The sequence below is a fragment of the Apteryx mantelli genome, chromosome 2, assembly GCF_036417845.1.
Source record: "Apteryx mantelli isolate bAptMan1 chromosome 2, bAptMan1.hap1, whole genome shotgun sequence".
NCBI lineage: Eukaryota > Metazoa > Chordata > Aves > Apterygiformes > Apterygidae > Apteryx > Apteryx mantelli.
The window spans coordinates 118144824-118164262 of NC_089979.1; the positions used below are offsets into that span (position 1 = coordinate 118144824).

Genomic DNA, 19439 nt, shown 5'->3' on the forward strand with positions numbered 1-19439 from the left:
CACGTGCACTTTAAAAGCTCTTAGAAATAAAACCGGGGAAATGTAATCCATCTTGAAGAGGCATTTCATTTAAAAGTTGTGGGGGGGGGGGGGGGTTTGAACATTTTTACCATTGTTATTACAAGTAATACTGTAGACTAATGAGAAGAAATAAGACCTTTAAATTTTTTGTCTACATTTTGTTCATTCAGTAGCAATTCATGTATATTTTTTTCCTCTGTGTAATAAATTGCTTTGCTTTGTATGTGCATTCATGTAGCAGGATAAAAACATTTCTTTCTTACAACTCTAAGAGCACAATTGTAGCAGAGCTGGTCACAAACATGGGTATTGTTGGATAATCGCTGCTAGCTGAAAAGTTAATGGTGTCCTTGTATTTTAGATGAATATTTCAGCTAGAATAGTTGGGATATTTTGCAAGATATTTTTATTACTTCTTACTATTAGTTGAAGTCATAGATTTATTGTAAATATGTTTACTAGGAAGGAATTTTCTATGGATTTTATTCCTTTAAACAGTTTATAATAATTCACAAAATTTCTGATTAAAAAAAAGTCTGACTATATTCACTACCTTTCTGAATAAATGAAGTCTTTTGTGTTTGTTTTCTAAAACAAGTCTTTTTTGCCTACACAGTCTTGATACTGTGCTGTCAGTCTTACTCTGTTCACTGCAAGTAATTTGTAACAACCTTTAGAATATTCAATAAGACGTAATTTCCTTTTGCATTTTTACCGTGTTTTCAAACATCTCCTGCTGTTCAGTTCTATTTCTGTGTTTTAGAATGTTTTGGAATACTGATGGTTGCCAAGCTTTTTGCTGTAAATATGTTTTTATCAGCAGTATGGCTATTTTGGGATGTTTTAGTGCTGTATCATCAGGCTGTTTCTTAGCATGTAGTAACTTCCTGGCTCATCTGTTGCTTGTTTCCTCCTTTGTTAGAGTATTATAAGAGTTGTGTTTCATGACAGAAGGTTGCAATATACAGAGCACCAGCAATTAGAAGGTTGGAAGTGGAACCGCCCTGGGGACAGGCTTCTTGACTTAGGTATAACTGTTTGTATCTGTTGGACATTATATAAAATTCAGATTCCAAGTTTAAATAGGTTGCGGTCACATTTATGCTAGGACTGATGACAAAACCACAAACCAATTTCTATGTGCCACTTTGTCGTAGTGGGTATTTCAGATATGAATGTTCTTACCATTTTCAGATCCCTGTAAAACCTTTAGTAAGCGCTGCAGAAATAAGATAGCACTGTGCTGACTATATTCATTTAGTATTCGTTTTAATTTTGATTACTAAATGTTATAGTAATTAGGAGAACACAGACAAAGTAACATTCCACAGTCTTTTGTTTGTGGAAATCGCACCAGCACGGTTTCTTTATTTTGTATAACTCTTATAATTTTTGTGTATGCAAACAGGGGGGAGATAAGAAAAAAAAATCAAAACTTAACACTTTGTATGCTGAGTTCACTTCAGATTAGTCCTGAGAAACTATTGTATTGGTTTTGTCTTGCTGCTTATTAGGTCAAGCCCCTAAAGCCCAGTTTTTCTCTGCTTTTGTGATTGCTGATGGTAGCCTTAAATTTCCTGTGTTTTCTTGGAATATGCTTATTTTAAAATATGTGCTTCTTATTTTTATGTAGATATTCCAATGTCTGTTGGAGTCATTGATATCAAGACAAATCCAAGCCAGCTCAATGCAGTTGAATTTTTGTGGGATCCAACAAAATGTACATCTGCTTTTATTCAGGTTTGAAACTTTACTTGACTGGGTGTCTATGTGTTTGGTGTCTTTCAGGTCATGAACAGTGGTACATTTGCACTATAAAGTTTCTCAGTCTCTTATTTCTGAGATAGCCTTTAAATACCAGCACTGTAAGAAACACAGAACTTTAACAACTATTATTTCTGTAAGGATTCCTAGTCTGCTTTTCACCTTGATTTGAGTTTATAAAGTCAGCTTTTAAAAACAATCTAAATAAAAGGTTTTTAAAATGTCCTTTGAAAAGAGCTGTAGTGAATAAAATATTTAGTAATACCGAGAATTAGAATTAATATTCTTCCAAAAAACTGTCACTTCCGTTATTTCATTTATTTTCAGACCCACTCTCCTAGTGGTGTTTCAGCAGCAGCTTGGCTTGAGTATGCAAAATGGAACTTAATGTGCTACAAATAGAGTTTTTAAATCAAATGTTCAAAGAAGATTCTTATTTTATCAGTATGTTTGCTTGTAGTAGGATTTTCTTGATGTTCAGGACAATTGAACGTGTTTTCTTTGGAAATTATCTAGATGGAATGCTCAGTTTTGCACTGGAATTTTTTGCTTATTTTTACTCAGATCTTTTGCCTGTATTATGAGGTAGCAGTGTTTCTTACTCAGGCTGCCAAAATAGGTTAACTTCCAGATTGTCAGTAAATTGACTTAGATCTGGTGCAAAAGACATTTTTCTACTTAGAATTACACAATTACTGAAATATAGCCTTCCTTGAAGAAATGTGAGATGAGCCATTGAATGTATTTTTTTAATACACGTTAGAGGAAGTGATAACAGACTGACTGAAAATGGAACCGATTCCTATTATGCAAGTGTGATTCACCTATTGTAAAGACTAGAGAACACAGTATAGCAGCACTAATTACGCTTAAAGCTTCAAATCCCAGTCTGTGGTTCTCTGCTGTTGCTCATAGCCACAGAAAATAAAAAGACAATACTGTTGTCACTGGGAACGTGAAGTATGCTGTTTTCAGTGGTGCGTAGCTTGCTTGATATTCCAGAAGCAAGCAAAAGCTGAGAACACTGTCCAGTGAGATTCATTAATTCTCTGTTACACTTTTTTTTCCAATAGGTATCTTACAGGGGTATTTCTGCCTTATAAACCCAAAGTCTTCACGCTGATGTAGTTTTGAAAGCACTAAAGGCAATTAAATACTAATGTCCAAGGACTTTTATAGGAAATTAGGCATTAAACATATTGGAAAATACTCTGCTCTACTGGAAGTTAAAAACTCTTCCAGTCAGTGACATTATATTATTTTGGTAGTATTTATTACAAGTAACTCTGAAATTTATTCTAGCTATAATGCATTGGACAATAGTATCTTGAACAAGGTTTTACTATTTTCCTGATAGATACTGCTGTCATCCACATGTATTTACTCTAAGACCCAGTAGGAGAGCCTTCACAGCAGGTTCTCATTTAATAAGAATCTACAATGACTTCAGGGTTTTGGAGACACGATATTTGTTTTGGGTTTCTTTTTCATGTGGACAGAAAAAAAAATGAAGCATTCCTTTGTTATGCAGCTTTGTCCTTGGACAAGCTGGATGATATGTTACTTCTCTTTAGAAAATGTAGGTGATCTTAGTAACACATACTTAAGTATATGTCTAGAATGATTTTGAGTGTTTTGTTGTTGTTGTTTGGTTTTTTTAGGTACATTGTATCAGCACTGAATTTACCCCTCGTAAACATGGAGGAGAGAAAGGAGTTCCTTTTCGGATTCAGGTCGACACTTTTAAGCAGACTGAAAATGGAGAATATACAGATCATCTGCATTCAGCCAGTTGTCAAATCAAAGTTTTTAAGGTAACAGTAGGAAAAAATCCTTAATAAATCTCTCAAAATCTCTCATAAAGATGGGAGACATCTTTATATTACTGCTTGACTTCTGAGATTAGATTTCAATTATAAAGTTATTTTCTACCTGCTCTTTTGTTCTTGTACCTGTTCATTTTTAGCCAAAAGGAGCAGACAGAAAACAGAAAACAGACAGAGAAAAGATGGAAAAGCGAACTGCACATGAAAAAGAAAAGTATCAGCCTTCATATGACACCACAATTCTCACAGAGGTAACAAAATAGGATTTCATCTATTCACTGAGGAAAAAAATATATAGATACAACATATTATTTTAACTACAGTCTTGGAAGGGTTGGGGGAGAACTAGAGTTCTATACAAAGGTAGGCTTTTTATTTGACAAATATGTCCAATAAAAACAACATTAAATTTTAAGATTCTGTTTAGTAAACTTCATTTAGATACTCAACAAACGCTTGTATTAAAACACACTAAGGTTGAACACTATTTGACTGACTGTACTGAACCCCTAGAGCAAGTCTTATGGTACAGATCTAAAAACCTTGCAGCTAAAAAGCAAAAAAATAAAAATAAATAAATAAAAGGAGGGGGGAATCTAGAATTATCTGCCAAATTTGAGCCCCAAACTGTATTTTTTGGAGATACTGAATTTAAGGCCAGAGCCTCAGTAGGTTTTTACATTTTCTTTTTATTTAAACATCAGTGAGTACTATACAGTTTTCTAAAGATTTCAAGTTTTTAAAAGGCTTTTAGATCTTTCCTCACTGTATAATGAAAAGAAATTGATCCAAATCTTTGGTGTTTGTCCAGATGAGGCTTGAGCCTATAATTGAAGATGCAGTTGAACATGAGCAGAAAAAGTCCAGCAAGCGGACTTTGCCAGCAGACTACGGTGATTCTCTGGCAAAGCGAGGCAGTGTAAGGGACTTCTGCTTACCTTTTCATTGTGCAAGATATCTTGTGCAGTGTTAGATATAGGAGAAACTTCCATTATATAAAGTAAAAATATTTTGATTGCTGTGGTTTAATTTTATTCATGTTTATGTATGCCAATTACTCCATGTTTATGTTTAGCAAAGGAATGCTTCCTAAATCTAACACGTAAGATAAATTGTTGCAGAGGGACTGTGTAACTTTTCAAGGTCAAGAGCTTTCAGTTTATGCGACTTTAAATGAAACAGCTTTTTGTTTTCCTTTATGTATGTAATTAGTGGAAATAAGAACAGCAACATTTAGTAGAAGTGTTTTGTTCCATATTTCTACTTGCATTCAATGTAACTTTCCGTGTACATCAGTACTTTTAAAATTCCATGTACTGTTGCAGATAGTTGTTTATTAGCTACTGCTGTTCGTTTAGCTGTCTACGTACTGTGCTCCAAGCAGCTTTAACACAGTTCAGAACAGTCAGCGCATCTTTACAGCCTGGGGATGCTAACCCTGTGCGTCTCCTTAAGTGAATCTAACTGATGTCCTGTACACTTTTCTTCTCAAGGGGTGGCATTTTAGATTACCAGAATGCTGTTTAAGCTGAATATCGAGACCTTAGCATTTTTAAGATAGGAAATAATCCTGCATCTTCCACTTGGCCTGTTGAAATGTATATTAATAGTCTGATTGTGGAAGATAATAATTTGACTTTGTTATTTGAACAGGCATATTGTGTTTATGGTTCTTTCGCAGTAGCGCTTAGGCAATGACTGCCTTACTTTTGTCCCTCAGACATAGTTTCATTTGCATTTGTGATCTGTTAAAGTGATGTGTAGGGTTTAGGATATAAAATTCTTAAATATCTGCCTTTTCTTTGTTTATGAAGCATGTAATGGAGGGAGGGGGCGAGAGGGAAGCAAGCAGTGTTAAATAAGATGGATTCTTCTTCCGAGGAATTTCTTTTACTCCCTGAAAGTAAGCACTGGGCTATCTGAATTTACTGTTTACTCTTGTTGGTGTGTGGTGGGTTTCTTGTTTGTTTGTGTGTGTTTAAGATATACTTTTATATCTTTTATTTCTGTACCAGATGGCACTACGGGGAAATATAGACAGGAAAAAACAGGATTTTATCACTTATATAGCATTGCCTTTCTAATATTTGAAGAAATGTTTGAAAGTGGTCGTTGGAAGGATTTTTACCTCTTCCCCCCCCCCCATCCCTTCCTTTCTGTTGTTACTAGTACTAAAGAGAATGATTATAGCTTATAAGACAAATAACAGATACTTTATAAAGATGCAATAAATCCCTTGTCCGGAATAAGACAAACTATAGCTAAATGATACCTGAAATTTGTTTAACCTGTTCATAAAAATCCTCCAAAAATGGAGACTCAACAATCTCTGTAGAAATCTCTTGAAATACTAAACTTCTATGAATAAGAGCATTACTTTAGCTGCAGTGAAGAAAAACTGAGTGACGAGAGGTAGCAGCAGACTTCTAATGCCTATCTCAAAGGATAAAAAGGAGGGTTATTTCTTCACTGCTTGCTTCTTACAAAATACTCTTGTCTTCCTTAGGCTTTGCTTATCTTAAGCTTTGAGCATCCTGATTGTCTCAGGTTTTTCTTTGTACAGATAATGTTTCTGATCATGCAGGTGATCATGCTTTGTTTTTCTCCTCTGAATTCTCTGTAGTGGTCCATGTCCTTCTTAATATGTGGTACTTAAAACTGAGCACAGTACACCAGCTGGAGCTTTACCAGCTCCAAGTGAATTGGAAGGATTACTAGGCATGACTGTCATGATGCTGTATCTGTATGTCAAGATTGCTTGCTTCTTCTGCAACATTGTCATACTATTGACATGCATTTGAATTGGGATGAACTAGGTCCCACAGGTTATTTTGAAATAATGGCTACCTACCTCTTTCCCATTCTCTAACTGTGCAGTTGACTATTCCTATTTTGCATTTGGCCTTAATTAAATCCTATCTTCAGACTGTTCAGTTTGTCAAGATCGTTTTGAATTTTAATCTTGTATTATGAAATGCTCTCAGCCTTGCTAATTTGGTATCATCAGATTTAACACGTGGTCTGTTCCAACACAATGATTTTTGTCATTAGCAAAAATATTAAAAAGCACCAGGCCCATGAAAGATCCCATGAAACACTATTTTTGCTGTGTTCCTAGTGAAACCTTGGTAATCATTATACACTGATTAAGTACTGTTTTTAAGCAAGCTCTATACTCAAATTACAGTTGTTTGATTTAGAAAAGGAATGTCTGTTCTACAGCTTGAAGGCCAGTTCGTCAGACTTCTGCTCTTCTCAGGCACGCCTTTTCTTGGGGGCCCTGTAGCCGGAGGCAGGGAATGCACTGCAGGCTGGATGAATGTTTCTACTTAGAGCAGTTCTGTCTTTGAAGATCCATCTTCCCATCCAGTAAATCAGAAGGTTTGGATGTCTCAGACTTACCTTGTATGTACAGATAAAAGGGACATATGTGCAGTTCAGCCTGCCATCAGGGAGGGGCTTGGACACAAAAACTGAAGTCATGTTTTCCTAGTTGATGTATGAGAATCAACACTGTTTTACATCTTAGGTCTTTATATATGAAGAATTTACGCTACACATGGTGTAGGGACTGTGGCTCCATTACAACAGAAAAACAAGCTTGCTTGAAGTCAGTTTTTCTTGAGAAATGTGTGCTGGCTGTTTAGCATATGCTGCTTCCTAGATGTTCAGAAATGTTTTTTGGTATCTTTTCAGGAATTCCAGAAATTTAGGTTGAGCCAATCTATAGTCCACTTCCTTTTTTTCAAGTTGGGTATTATCTTCCTCCTACACCTAACTTGGGCTGTCCTTTTTGTTCCTTGCCTGTTGTATCTGATTTTGTGTGTTGGCCTTTTTATTTTGCCCTATAAGATTTGTTTTCCTGGTTGCTAGATATTGCTAACATTTCTTTTTTCTGTATGATTTCTTCCAGCTCACCTACGATCTAATTTGGACAAGTAGGTCTCTTACAATGGTTCCTTCAGGAAAAGTTGAATCTATAATCTTTTCTTTCCAATTTAATTCCTATGGGATTCTAACATAATTGAAGGTGTTTGAAGCTTGCTTTCTCAAAGGTCATTCTGTTCTTCTCCTATCCTTTCCTAAGAATCAGGATTTTTTTTAAATTACCATCACCCAGTTGGTGTTCTGTCTTTTCCTTCTCATTCATTTTGATATGGATGCCATCTAGAAAAGCTTTTCCATTATTCCTTCACCTGATGTTTCAAAATTCTGTGCATTCCCCAAAACTTTCTGCAGTGTTTATCTCAGTATTTTCCTTACAGACAGATGCATAGTTAAACTATGCATTAATAGTGTCTTGTGGTTTGGAGGTTTGACTTGTTAATAGGGATAATAGGATACGAGGTTAACAGTAGGTTCTGGACCTCACAGTTGATGTTTACATATGGATGACCTTCTTCCAGAGGCAGTCTTATGAAAGAGGCACCCTTTTCTAAACTCTTTCAGATATACAGAAACTAGAGCTTTTCTAAGGGAATAAAAAAAAAAGTTCCTTCTTTGCAAAAGCAGATGAATTTGTATTATGATAGTGGGCTCTTTGCACCTTTTTTTGTATTTGCTACTTGGTTGGTTGGTATGTTAGTCTTGCCGTTTATGTCCCCTATGTCATTAGCCAGCATACGTAAAGTACAATTTGATTAAACTTGGTCAAATTGGCATTTTTTTTGCAGCTAGAGCTGATTATAGGACACACATGGAAGTGCGTTCCGAAAAATTAAGTCTGAGCAGATGCTTTTTGCTTTGGCCAAGTAGGACTGAAGTTCCTTGGGGCAAGAACTCTGTATTTTCTAGGTTTTTTGACAAACCTCTGTGTTATGTGTAATCAAATTGCTGACCTGTTCTCTAACTATAAAGATGATGCTGTGTGCCAAAGTATGATGAACATATTTTGGAGAACAACCTGGGTTTTTTTCCTTTTTTTAATTCTCGATTTGCTATTTGAATATAGTGTCGAGTTCTTCAGCAAAGTATAACATTACTCTCCTGTAAAGCATGAATCTGGGCAGAGTTGAGTATTTTGAAAGTCTTGAAAGGTTAGGAGCATTCTGAGTTTGAATGCTACATATCCTGGAGTCTGAAAACCGTATTTCAAAGAAAGATTTCCTACCTTCCTTTTTAACTCAGTAAAACAAGTGGTCAACACTTCATTTATATCCCATACAGATGAATGTGAAAGGTCTAAAAATAAAGTAATTGTCTCCTGTTAAGAATTAAACAGTGTTCAGAAATGAAGGCATAATTTCTGGAGCGCTGTTGTATCAGTAGTATTGCATCAGTGTATTAGTAATGGAGGGAGGTTACGCTTGAGAGCTCAGAAATAACCTGTTTGCAAATTCACCAGTATATGTTCGTAGTTCTTTATAGGCAAACTTATAATTCCAATCTTTTTTCTGTTCTCTGATGGCTCTTTACACAGTTGGATGGTTCCCTGTAACACAGTGATACTGTTCTCTTAAGTTTATGACTAGTGGCCTGGGACTTGTGTGTTAATTTCATTAGCTTGTTCAGTGTCCTTGTTTAACTCAATTTGGGCTTAAGAATGTCAGAAGTATCCTGCTGGATCAGACTAAAGATCTGTACAGTCCAGTGCTCTGTCTCTGGCAGTGGAAATGGCAGATGTCATTTGGGGAGATCATGCAAATCTTGCTGCTTTCTGCGGTCCAGTTCCCTTTTATTCCCCCAGTACCCCAGATTGTCGCACGGCGCTGTTAGAAGGCACATCCCTGCTTAGGCTTTCTAGTGTCTGTTAATAGATTTGTTGCCCAGGAATCTGTTTAATCCTTTTTTGGAGCCTGATTGCTTCACAAAGTGTGGGATGGTGGTACACATGGGTGATTCTGAAAGTGCAAGTAGGTCAGGTTAACTGCTAGGGGATGCTTGAAGAATATATTCTGTAGCAGTTTTTCTGACCCTTTTTCTGAAGCTAGACTTTTTCTGTTCCTCAGAGCTTTCAGAATTAAGTACCTTGGTGCTAAAAAAAACACTCTTTTTTTCCTCCAGAATCTATTAGAAGAAGAGAGAATTGAGTCAATGTACATGTTGCCATATTCACCTCTAATTTTATTACCTTATCTTATAAGGAATAGAGATTCATTTAGATTTATATAGTACCATATGAGGATACTAATAGGAGTGAAAGCAGCACAAAAACTTTGAGAGAGAGAAAATGGTTGTGGTTGTTTTTTTTACTAACTGATTCAGTCTTGGTGGGTAGTAACAGTTTTTCTGGAAGAGCAGACAAGGCAGGAAGTGTGTTTGCAGGAGAAAAAAGGCTACTGGCTTTGGGATGGGACTTTTTTGTTTTGTTTTGTTTTTTTCCTGAAATGTTTCAAATATGCCCTTTCTGCGTTTAAGCTCCAGAGTTCTGTTGTCAGGAACTTTAGCTTGGTCTGGAGGACAGAAACATTAACTGCAGTACATGCCTTGGGAATGGCTTTTTGATATCAATACATTCTTCCCTGCCTGTGAATTTAAATATCCATTGAACAGAATGCTTTAATGGAATAAGAGCTGAAGTTGCAGCAACTTGCATCTGTGTCACCAGATAAACATTTTTCATTAATGTTTATGGAGAGAATCTCAGAAAATTAAAGAAAATTAATTTCACTTTTAAAATATTTCAGAAGAACAAAGCTAGCATTATTATGTTGAACTTTTATTTTAAAACTATGGTTTTAGAGCACATAAATAGGGAATGAAGACCTATTTGTGTCCCCTGTAGCAATATAAAATTGTTGAGGTATTGACTTGAGAAGCATCAGATGGAAATACACAGAATAAGAGGAACAGCAGATAACACTGGAAGGTCACAGAAGAGCCAGCTTTGTGTGAATGGCGCTGTCCACAGTCTAAGTGGCTTTGACTACATAATTGACAGGAGTGTATATGCAGTGATTAGCAAAAATACTGATTTAAACAGAACCCAGAGCAAAGGTTCTTCCTGTCCATTTGTCTTTGAACATACCAAAAATCTGTTTTTGGTGGTTTTTTTTCCTTAAAGCTTTAAAATATTTGCAGTGTTATTGGAAATACTAAAAGCTAGTGTCATTCTGAAGGGCTTTTATCATGGTGATTTTTTAAAAAATCCCCAAAAAACTTTGCTCAAATTAGACAGCTGACTCATCATATACTTGTGAGGACTTAAATTTGTGTATAAACATTCTAGTTTAGCAAGCAATTTAGAGAAAGCAGTACACATAGCATCATTTTAGTCCTGCAGTAAATGATAAAACCACAAAATTTCTACTGGAGTCTGTTTGTATTTTAATACAATTGCTGCCAGGGCAGATATATTACATTTATCAGCAATTTGAAGTCTACAGTTTTAACTCACGGTTAAACTCACAGTGTTAATTCACAATTTTAGCTGACTGTTGCTGAATACCTGTTGTCAAGTCATGATACCTGTGGTTTAAAAAGCCTCTTCATGTAAGGATGAAGGAAGTTTTTCAGCAGGTGGCTTGGGGGTGGTTTGTTTTTTTTTAACTGAGTAATCTATGCAGGTCTTCCATAAGTTTCATCACTTCCACCTTCATTGTGTTAACAGAAGACAATAAGGATAGGAGTTTATTTGAAAGAACAAGATAAAAGCAAAATTGATTTTACGTAGAGTACCTGCATGGAACATGTGGGATGGAGGGAATCTTGATTTGGAATCACAAATCAAAATTCTGTGCAGAAAAAAAACTGTGTTTAAGCAAAAGAACTATACATCAAAATAAAAAATATATTGTTAAGGGGAGCTTACAGTTTTAATTTTTTATCTTCAGTGCTCACCATGGCCTGATACTCCTACAACTTTTGTAAACAACAGTCCTACTCCTGCTCCAACTTTTACCTCTGCTCAACATAGTACCTACAGTGTCCCAGACAGGTAAGCTTCTTTTCTGTAGCCCAATTTAAGATAACATTTTAAAATCCATCTTATTCAAAAGTACTTTTAAAGTAAATCTGGAAGCTTGCAGCTGTTCTCTAGTTCTGTTGGGGAATGAGAGCTAGATTAATGTTGTCTTGTGTGTTTATTTTAGAGTTTGACCCTTCCATCAAGTGATTCAATTATTTAATAACTTCTTTTGCCCCCAGATGCCATTTTTCTTTCTCACTATTCACTGTTGGAAACTTTTCCTCTTGTCCTTTGGTGTACAGCAAATGCTATACCTTTTAAGTATTCTAATTTAGTCCTTATCAGTGTATGAAAACTATATTGCTTCTTCCAGTAAGCACAATCTGCACACCCCTCATTTATACTGTTAATGTAATTTGTAAGAAAAAAAACCCCAAGAATAATCTTTAGAAGCTTTTTAACAGATAGTGTATTGGTAAAAACATTTTGCATCAAGGCATTAAATAAACTACTGCAATTAGGGTGATCAAGGAATGATTTGTGGTGGTGTTGTCTGGCCTATACACTTTTCTTTCGTGTGCCTTGTATTTTACTACCTCTGTTTCAGTCACCATTTGTTTTCAAAACAGATAACTGGTTGTATATCCTCCTGTGAGTGTTGGTAAAGCTGTTTCTCCAGCTGATAAAGAATAGGAACCAAATGACTTGGATATGGAAGTGTGACAATGTTTCTCTTAGTGTTTACTAAGTTTCTCCCTGTGTGATGTTTGTCTTTGAATGGAGACATTTATTGTTTTGGGAATTTCACATTATCTTTCAGTAAGTTTGGGTATTTTTCTTCATAAGACTGTAGTAATACTATCTTTTTTTTTGTGTGTCTCTCTCTCTCTCTCTAGCAATTCTTCCTCCCCAAATCATCAAGGAGATGGAACCTCTCAAGGGTCTGGAGATGTGAGTGTGTGTTCTCTGGTATTGATCATGGCTGTATTTGCACAGAGGCTTATATTTGTTTCAGTACATTTGATTTATACCCATCTTGATATTAATATGTATTGAGGAAAAGTGCTTAACTGAGTGAGATTTTTCTTTTTTCTTTTTTTAATACTCAAATTATCATATTCAACCTTGTTTCTTACAGCAACTTCATCCTTCAGCCACAATCCAGGAAACTCAGCAATGGTTGCTCAAACATAGGTTCTCTACCTATACAAGGCTTTTTTCAAATTTCTCAGGTATATGTAATTTAATTTTTTTATTTACAGTTTTTCTTTGGGTTAGCATGCAAGTTTGGTGTGTGAAACTATTCTGTTAAAATAACGTTATAGAATCAATATTTGGGGTAGCTTTCTAATTTGCTTGTTAAAAGTTCAGTTTGCATTGGAAGATAATTTATTCTAGTTGCTTGTTGTGCAAATTGACCCTGATACCCAAAAGTGAAGCTAGATTCTTTTTTCCTGATGATGGCTCACAAACTCATTTCAACCTTGATTAGTCACTTGATGAAAATGAATGAATTTGGTGAGTCATGGAAGCAGACCATCTACTTTGGTATGCTGTTTCCTAATGGCAGCCAGTATGTGGTGACCTGGAAGAAAGTGCAAGAAATTGCTCAGTAGGTAGTTGTAGAGTATTTAATATCTTCCCCATGTTAGATCTTTTCTTAGGAGTTAGGTTTAATTATAACATACGAAGCTTTCATCCCTTCCAAACTCTGAAGCTCTGGATAGTCTTCGAAGGCACAGAAATGGCAAATTCTTTTTTGTAGTGAATTCTGCTTTAAGGGAAAGAACAAGTTTCAAAAGAACAGGAAAGGGTTTTTTTTTATCTACATTTATGTCTTTTTTTTAAATTTCAAAAGAACATCTGCTTGCTCTTTCCTGAATGTGTATCATTGTAGTTTCCACTGTAGGTATGTAAGCAAGAATGGCAACAGATGCAGTATCTGGAGCTATGTATTGCCCTTCATTTCCTTATCTTATGTATAACTGTGAAGGGTGGGATGGCACCTTATGCAGCTGAGTGAGCGCAATCCCTTCTCAGTTCTTTGTGGTCATATGTGATGGAGAGAATCTGATGAATGGCTCCGTCATGCTCTGCCTCCTAGGTTAGCCCATACGTCTTTCAGAAGTCCCTTCGTGCCAGGCCATCGTCAGTGTTTGAGATCATGCTCCTCCAGCTTGATCTTGCAAGGACTACAGTCCACCTATAAAGTAGAGGTTCTCTGCTGTGGCATTCTTGAAATCCATAAGACTTAAAGCTTTGTCTCTTCTGTAGCTGATTATTTCTATTTGCAGCTGCCTAAATGTTTTCTGACTATTTCACAAAACTTGCACTTCCTAGCAGAAAACAGCTTTCCTAGGAAACTTTAGTATGAAATTTCTGACAAGGACCTTTTGAAAACTTTTTAACCAGTTCTTTATCATCTTTCTGTAATCATAGGCATCTAATACTATCTTGCTAATCTATTTTTTTTGAAGCAAGAGGTGTAGCTTTTATTATGTTCCTTCAGATTTTTTTTGATATAGTACTTAAAGGGTTATGACAAATTTTTCTAGCTGGGTTTTACCCATAACTTCCTAGATCTTCTGTGGAATATTTTCATAAATATGGTAATTTTTTTGCTGTCCTTCCACTTGTCTATCACAGTAACTGATTTTTCAAACTGTTGTTTACTTTATTGACACCTATGCCACTTCTAAGAAGCATACTTCCTTCCATTTTATCTTTAGATCTGCTTAGTATCATTTTATTGAAGCTTCTTTTTCTAAACTTAATTTCCTGGGAAGCAGTTGTTTTCACAGATCACGCAGTTATTGCCAGGTTCATTTAAAAAACAAAACAAAACAAAACAAAAAACTTCTGGACAGGGGTATCCCACAAGCTGGATTCACCCCATAGGCTGCTGATCTGCTGGTTTGACAACCCTGAGTTAGTTAATGTAAATCTTCAGCAATATCTTCTAAGGAATGCAATGTAATAACTTAAGCACATGCAGGGTATGATATATTAGTTGAATGCCTGTCATGATTCAGTTTAGAGTCATTGCAATAAACCATCATGTATCTTTGCTAAAATACACTAACCTGGGTGTCAGTTAAAACTTTCAGTCATTTAAGCCATCCTCTGGATATAGAACAGTCATCTGAATCTACTAAAATTGCATGTCTTGCAGATTTTCTGTTTCTTCCAAAATGTGAACACCATCAAGTGAAACTAATGGCCTTTGGAAAATCAGGCATTTTTCTTAGTGCTAGCTACTGCCTATTCTAAATAGTCCTTGCTTGTTTATGTTTGCAGGATTCCACTTTTGTAATGGTTGAATTTGTTACCCTTGGTTTAAATGAGTATCTATTTTCTGTTTAAAAGTCTAGGTGTTCTACAGTAAACTTTAAATCCTAATGTGTTTCTCCAGGTGCTGATTTGTTAAAGCTGACGAGAGAAGATCTGGTACAAATCTGTGGTCCAGCCGATGGAATTCGGCTGTATAATGCACTGAAATCCAGGTAAAACTTTGTATGTGAAATTGTGCAGTTTTTGTTCTGTTGTAGACTAGAATCCCTCATCCTTAGAATAGGAGATCTGGGAGGTCACAGGGCAGCAACTGGATGGGCGTATGCCTGTGTGAGCTGTCTCAAGCACTGGCATGAATACACTCAAGCAGAAGACTCTGTGTACACCTTCAGGGCAGAGCACAGAAGAGACACAGGCACTGATGAGCTCAGAGGTAGACTGTGAGACTGGCAGCAAGGCAGTTGGGCACTACCAATTTCTTGGAGACAGATGAATTTGTTGCCAAGAAAAAAAACTTCTCATTTAGGTGAGATAAGAACAACCAAAGATCTTTGAAGTTATAGCTATTAATTATTAATACATACAGTGTCTTAACTGATATATCTGATTCTGACTGAAATGGGTATTTATTGCCATTGACCTTTATAAAAATTGTTGTTGTTCTTCATCCAGTTGTTATGTTCCAGGATTCCAATAAGCAGTGTCTTGATGAACTCAGAATTGATTGAAATTTTGTTTAAATCAGGTGTGCTAGCACCTGAGAGACCAGTCATTGCTGTTTATATTGAATCATTATTTGAAAATTTTCTTTGGTCTGAGAAAGAAAACATTTTAAGTGTACTGTTACCATAACAAATTCATATTTGTGATATATCAGTTTCCTTATTTCCCAGGAAAGTAAGCTTTTGTTTAATGTGTGGTCTGTTTGAATTGCAGGTCTGTTAGACCCCGTTTAACAATCTATGTCTGTCAGGAGCCATCAAGGAGCATACAACTGGAAAGACAAGATACAGGCAATGGTGACAACAGCAATGGTGCAATATATGGTATGGCATATTAGGGGGTTTCTAACATACTATTTTTTGTGTCTCGACACATGTAAAACAAGATGGAGGAGAAGGAGAAAAATAGTAAAGAGATCTGTAATGGTTTGTTTTTTCAAAAACTGGAATTGGGTTTCTGGTGTACAAAGAAACTGTAGGAAGTTGTCCTCAAAATATAAATGTCCGAACAACTGTTGAGATGATGATATAATAGTTTTAACACTGCGAAGGATGAACAGAAACTTAAAACCTCTCAAGACTAAATCATAGACTTTCAGTCTATTGATAAAGTTAACTGTATTTATGTGGAGAACTAATTAAGGAGCTCCCGAATTAGCTGTGCTGTGTCGTACAGCTAAGATATTAACTATATGAACACAGATGAACATAAAAGCTAGCTGCAAATTGAAGGCTTGCATTCTTACCCATTTTCAGTTAGGTTCTACTGTCCTTGTCTATGCAACTGATATAAAAATGGCATGGTTTGGACAAGGGAAAACAGCCAAGCTGTGTACTGGCTCATGATCTTAATATTATTTTCCTGGGAGGCAGCTGTTGTTTCAACACAGATAGGAACTTAATGTTTAATTGCAAATTCACATCAATCTTGTAATTAAGAGAGTGGAGCGACTTTAAGTTATTATTCTCTTGCTCTTGGCTTTCAGGAAAGAAACCCCCCACCAAGAAATCAGTAAAATCCTTATAGGCCAATGCTGTAATAGTACTTGTATATTGGATCTGTAAATAGGATGCTGCCTGTCAAAATATCAAGGTTTTTCCTCTGGATTTTTTCAATTTGTAGTTTGGGACAAAAGAGTGTCCAAGCATGGAATTGCTTAGGGCTTCTAGCAGCATTAATTAAAGCTGTAAAACTGTAAATACAACATCAAACTATGAATAGCTACTTCAGGTTACTGTTCTGTTTGTTTCCTGTGCCTTACTTCCCTTCTCTGCAGCTCTGAGGAAATGATTCAGAGAGAGTTGAAAAAGACTGTCTTTACCAAAAACAAAACAAAACAAAAAAAATTTTTGGGATCCCCATTTAACGCAACAGCATAATATTACTGGTAAAAAGTATTACCTGCTTCTTTTGAGACAGTCCAAAACTACTTCCAAAGTCATCCTTAGATGACTCTTTAGAGATCCATTTAGTTCTGTTTCAGAGGTGACTAAGTCTTTTTGTGCAGGATACTGGAAAAAATACGGAAGTTGCCTTCAGTATCAGAGCAAACAAAAGCCTACCCCTATTCAGAGAGTTGTACTTATGACAGACTACTTTGAAAGAAAAGTCATTGCAGTTTATACTTGCTAATGAGAACAGAGGCAGAATAAAGTAAAGGTTTTTCAGCTTTTAATATTTTTGAAAGCAAGGGATATAAACAAAACCAGATATTTTTCATATAGTTACTTGTTCTAAATTAGTACAATGCTTATTTAAATAGATTTTTTTCTTTTTTTGTAGTATATCATGCAATCTACTTAGAAGAAATGGCAGCCTCAGAAGTCACGCGCAAGCTTGCTTTGGCATTTAATATTCCTCTGCATCAGATCAGTCAGGTTTACAGACAGGGTCCCACTGGTATCCACATTCTTGTTAGTGATCAGGTAATGGGAATTTTGCTTTATTGACAAAAATATTTATATTAATTAAATGGAATGGAGGAATTTCTCATGCTAGCTTCTCTAGTTACTGTTCTATTTGATAATGCAAACTAGTGCCTTCTGATGTTTAGACTGTTTTTTTCCTTTGCATTAAAATGAGCAGAAGCAGCCTTTAAAATGTCACTTTAATCTCTTCCTCATACCTGAATAATTTCAAACTATAAGAAGTGAAAGACACCTGGCCTTCCTTCTTAAGTAGTTCTGAGATGCTGCAGTAATTAGTTGGTGGGTATTGAACATGCCAAAGGCAGGAAGCATCTAAATAATGTTTAAATACCATTGGACATGGATTACTCAACACCTGCTGCACATTTTTAGAGTTCCAAAAACATAGGCTATGGTGGTAGGCTCCCAACTGGTTGTCACATGCAGTGAACTGAGTCTTAGCAAGTGATTATTTTGGCAGTAAAGTATTTTAATTTATTTTAGTGTATAATTGTTCATCTTTGAACACTTGCTGAATAAAACCAAAATATGCAGTTACTTATAAAAGGCTGTGTTTAATATCTATCTGATGTAATTTTCTTTTTGTATGGGTCATACTCAGGAGGGTTCAAACTGTTCTTTTCTTGTAGATGGTTCAAAACTTTCAAGATGAGAGTTGTTTCTTATTCACCACAATAAAAGGTAGGGTGTTTTTTATGATAGTTAAAAACATAGGTTTTTTATTCCACCAGGGAGACTTCCTTAAAGCAGAGTACTATTCTAGCAGAACTTCTTCAAGCAAAGAGCTATGGTAGTGCCAGTAAAGGCTGACAGAAAGTATTCACGCATCTCTCCTTTCTTAGCCAAACTTTTCGCACTCTATGTAGCACTTCAGTGTTTTCTCCAAGCTTTCAGCTCAGAAATAGTGCAGCACTTGGTAACAAACCTCATTTAAAATTCAGTCACTCAGCATTGAAGAGTGCTCACTATTCCAGTTATTTTCAAAATAATAATGAAAACCCCAAACCTGTCAGCAGGTTTCTTTAAGTTCAGAAACAAAATGTTCACCAAGTCCTAATAGTTGGCAGAACTGAGCTGTAACATTCTGTACTTTCATTGCTAGTAAACAATCATCTTTAGTACATTGTTGCTGTAGAGGGGACCTGGCCTTTTTGCTCATGAAAGACAACACTGTCTCCTCTGCCTAACAGAGGCTCACTTTTATCAATCTGTTGTTCAGCATAAACTAGTAGACTTATTAAACTGGAACATTCATAGAATAAACTCCTCCAGTACTGTCAGATGGGTAGACTCATTTAATTGCATATATGCAGTTAAACTGGGATTCATCTGAACTTAATCCATAAAGATTGTTGTTCAGGTTTCCTCAGTATGTGGAGCGAGTCTCCCTTTTCACACTAGTTGTTAAGATGAACATCATGTTTTTGTAGAAATTCCATTTATTTCTGTGGCAAAAGTTGGCAAGACTTGCCTTAACCACTGGACAAGTTTGACTCTCAGCCCATTTTAATTGAAGAAACTGTCCCAACTGTGAAGATCCAATTATAAATTGTTAATCGTAACTTATTTGCTTCAGCATGAGGAGAAGACTTTAAAACTAGATTTTTTTTTTGCTGTAGACAAATTTTTTTTTGTAAAGTCCACTTCACTTTTTCGGTGTCTTGATGTGAAACCAAAATAGTATAAAATCTATTCCTGTAGTTAGTATTTATTTACCTGTTTGTCTCAGTTGTTAAGCCTTTTGATGGTGCTGCTAGCTTAAGTGTAAAATCCACAGGATTTTATTTAATGTTGTTTCCATTGGTTTTCTAGTTTAAGGCTGGCATCACAAAATAGATGATTAAAACCAGATACACTAGGGATATTTATTGGACTTGCAGAAGATGACTTTCTTCTATGATATTAACTGCAACTGTCAAATCAGCTGGTTTTAATATGCAACGGGAAGAGTTCAGAAATAACTGCAAACCAGAGAGATTTAAAAAAGTTAATTCTTAAAGAGTTTAGTCTGAATAGCAATTTACTAACATTTCATGTTTC

The 19439-nt window shown here is 35.7% G+C and overlaps 2 protein-coding genes across 10 annotated transcripts in view; one reads left to right on the forward strand and one right to left on the reverse strand.

The window, feature by feature from the left end:
• UBP1 (upstream binding protein 1) overlaps positions 1-19439 on the forward strand; it is a 37409-nt gene that overhangs the window by 15985 nt on the left and 1985 nt on the right. The window contains exons 4-15 of one of the 4 annotated variants that reach the window (XM_013948111.2): positions 944-1049; positions 1655-1761; positions 3447-3599; positions 3752-3862; positions 4423-4530; positions 11384-11487; positions 12354-12408; positions 12596-12689; positions 14870-14960; positions 15685-15794; positions 17254-17396; positions 18029-18080. In XM_013948111.2, coding sequence (XP_013803565.2) covers positions 944-1049; positions 1655-1761; positions 3447-3599; positions 3752-3862; positions 4423-4530; positions 11384-11487; positions 12354-12408; positions 12596-12689; positions 14870-14960; positions 15685-15794; positions 17254-17396; positions 18029-18080 — 1234 coding nt within the window. Of the gene's footprint in view, positions 1-943; positions 1050-1654; positions 1762-3446; positions 3600-3751; positions 3863-4422; positions 4531-11383; positions 11488-12353; positions 12409-12595; positions 12690-14869; positions 14961-15684; positions 15795-17253; positions 17397-18000; positions 18081-19439 lie in introns of all 4 variants that reach the window. The other 3 variants (XM_067291318.1, XM_067291319.1, XM_067291317.1) reach the window with 3 other exon arrangements.
• FBXL2 (F-box and leucine rich repeat protein 2) overlaps positions 1-19439 on the reverse strand; it is an 83038-nt gene that overhangs the window by 8090 nt on the left and 55509 nt on the right. The window contains exons 16-18 of one of the 6 annotated variants that reach the window (XR_010883448.1): positions 19116-19360; positions 16873-16982; positions 10822-11143 (exon numbers count right to left, since the gene is read on the reverse strand). The gene's annotated coding sequence lies outside the window, so the exon portion shown is untranslated. Of the gene's footprint in view, positions 1-10821; positions 11144-15869; positions 15983-16587; positions 16983-18086; positions 19361-19439 lie in introns of those variants that run through there. The other 5 variants (XR_010883449.1, XR_010883450.1, XR_010883447.1 and 2 more) reach the window with 5 other exon arrangements.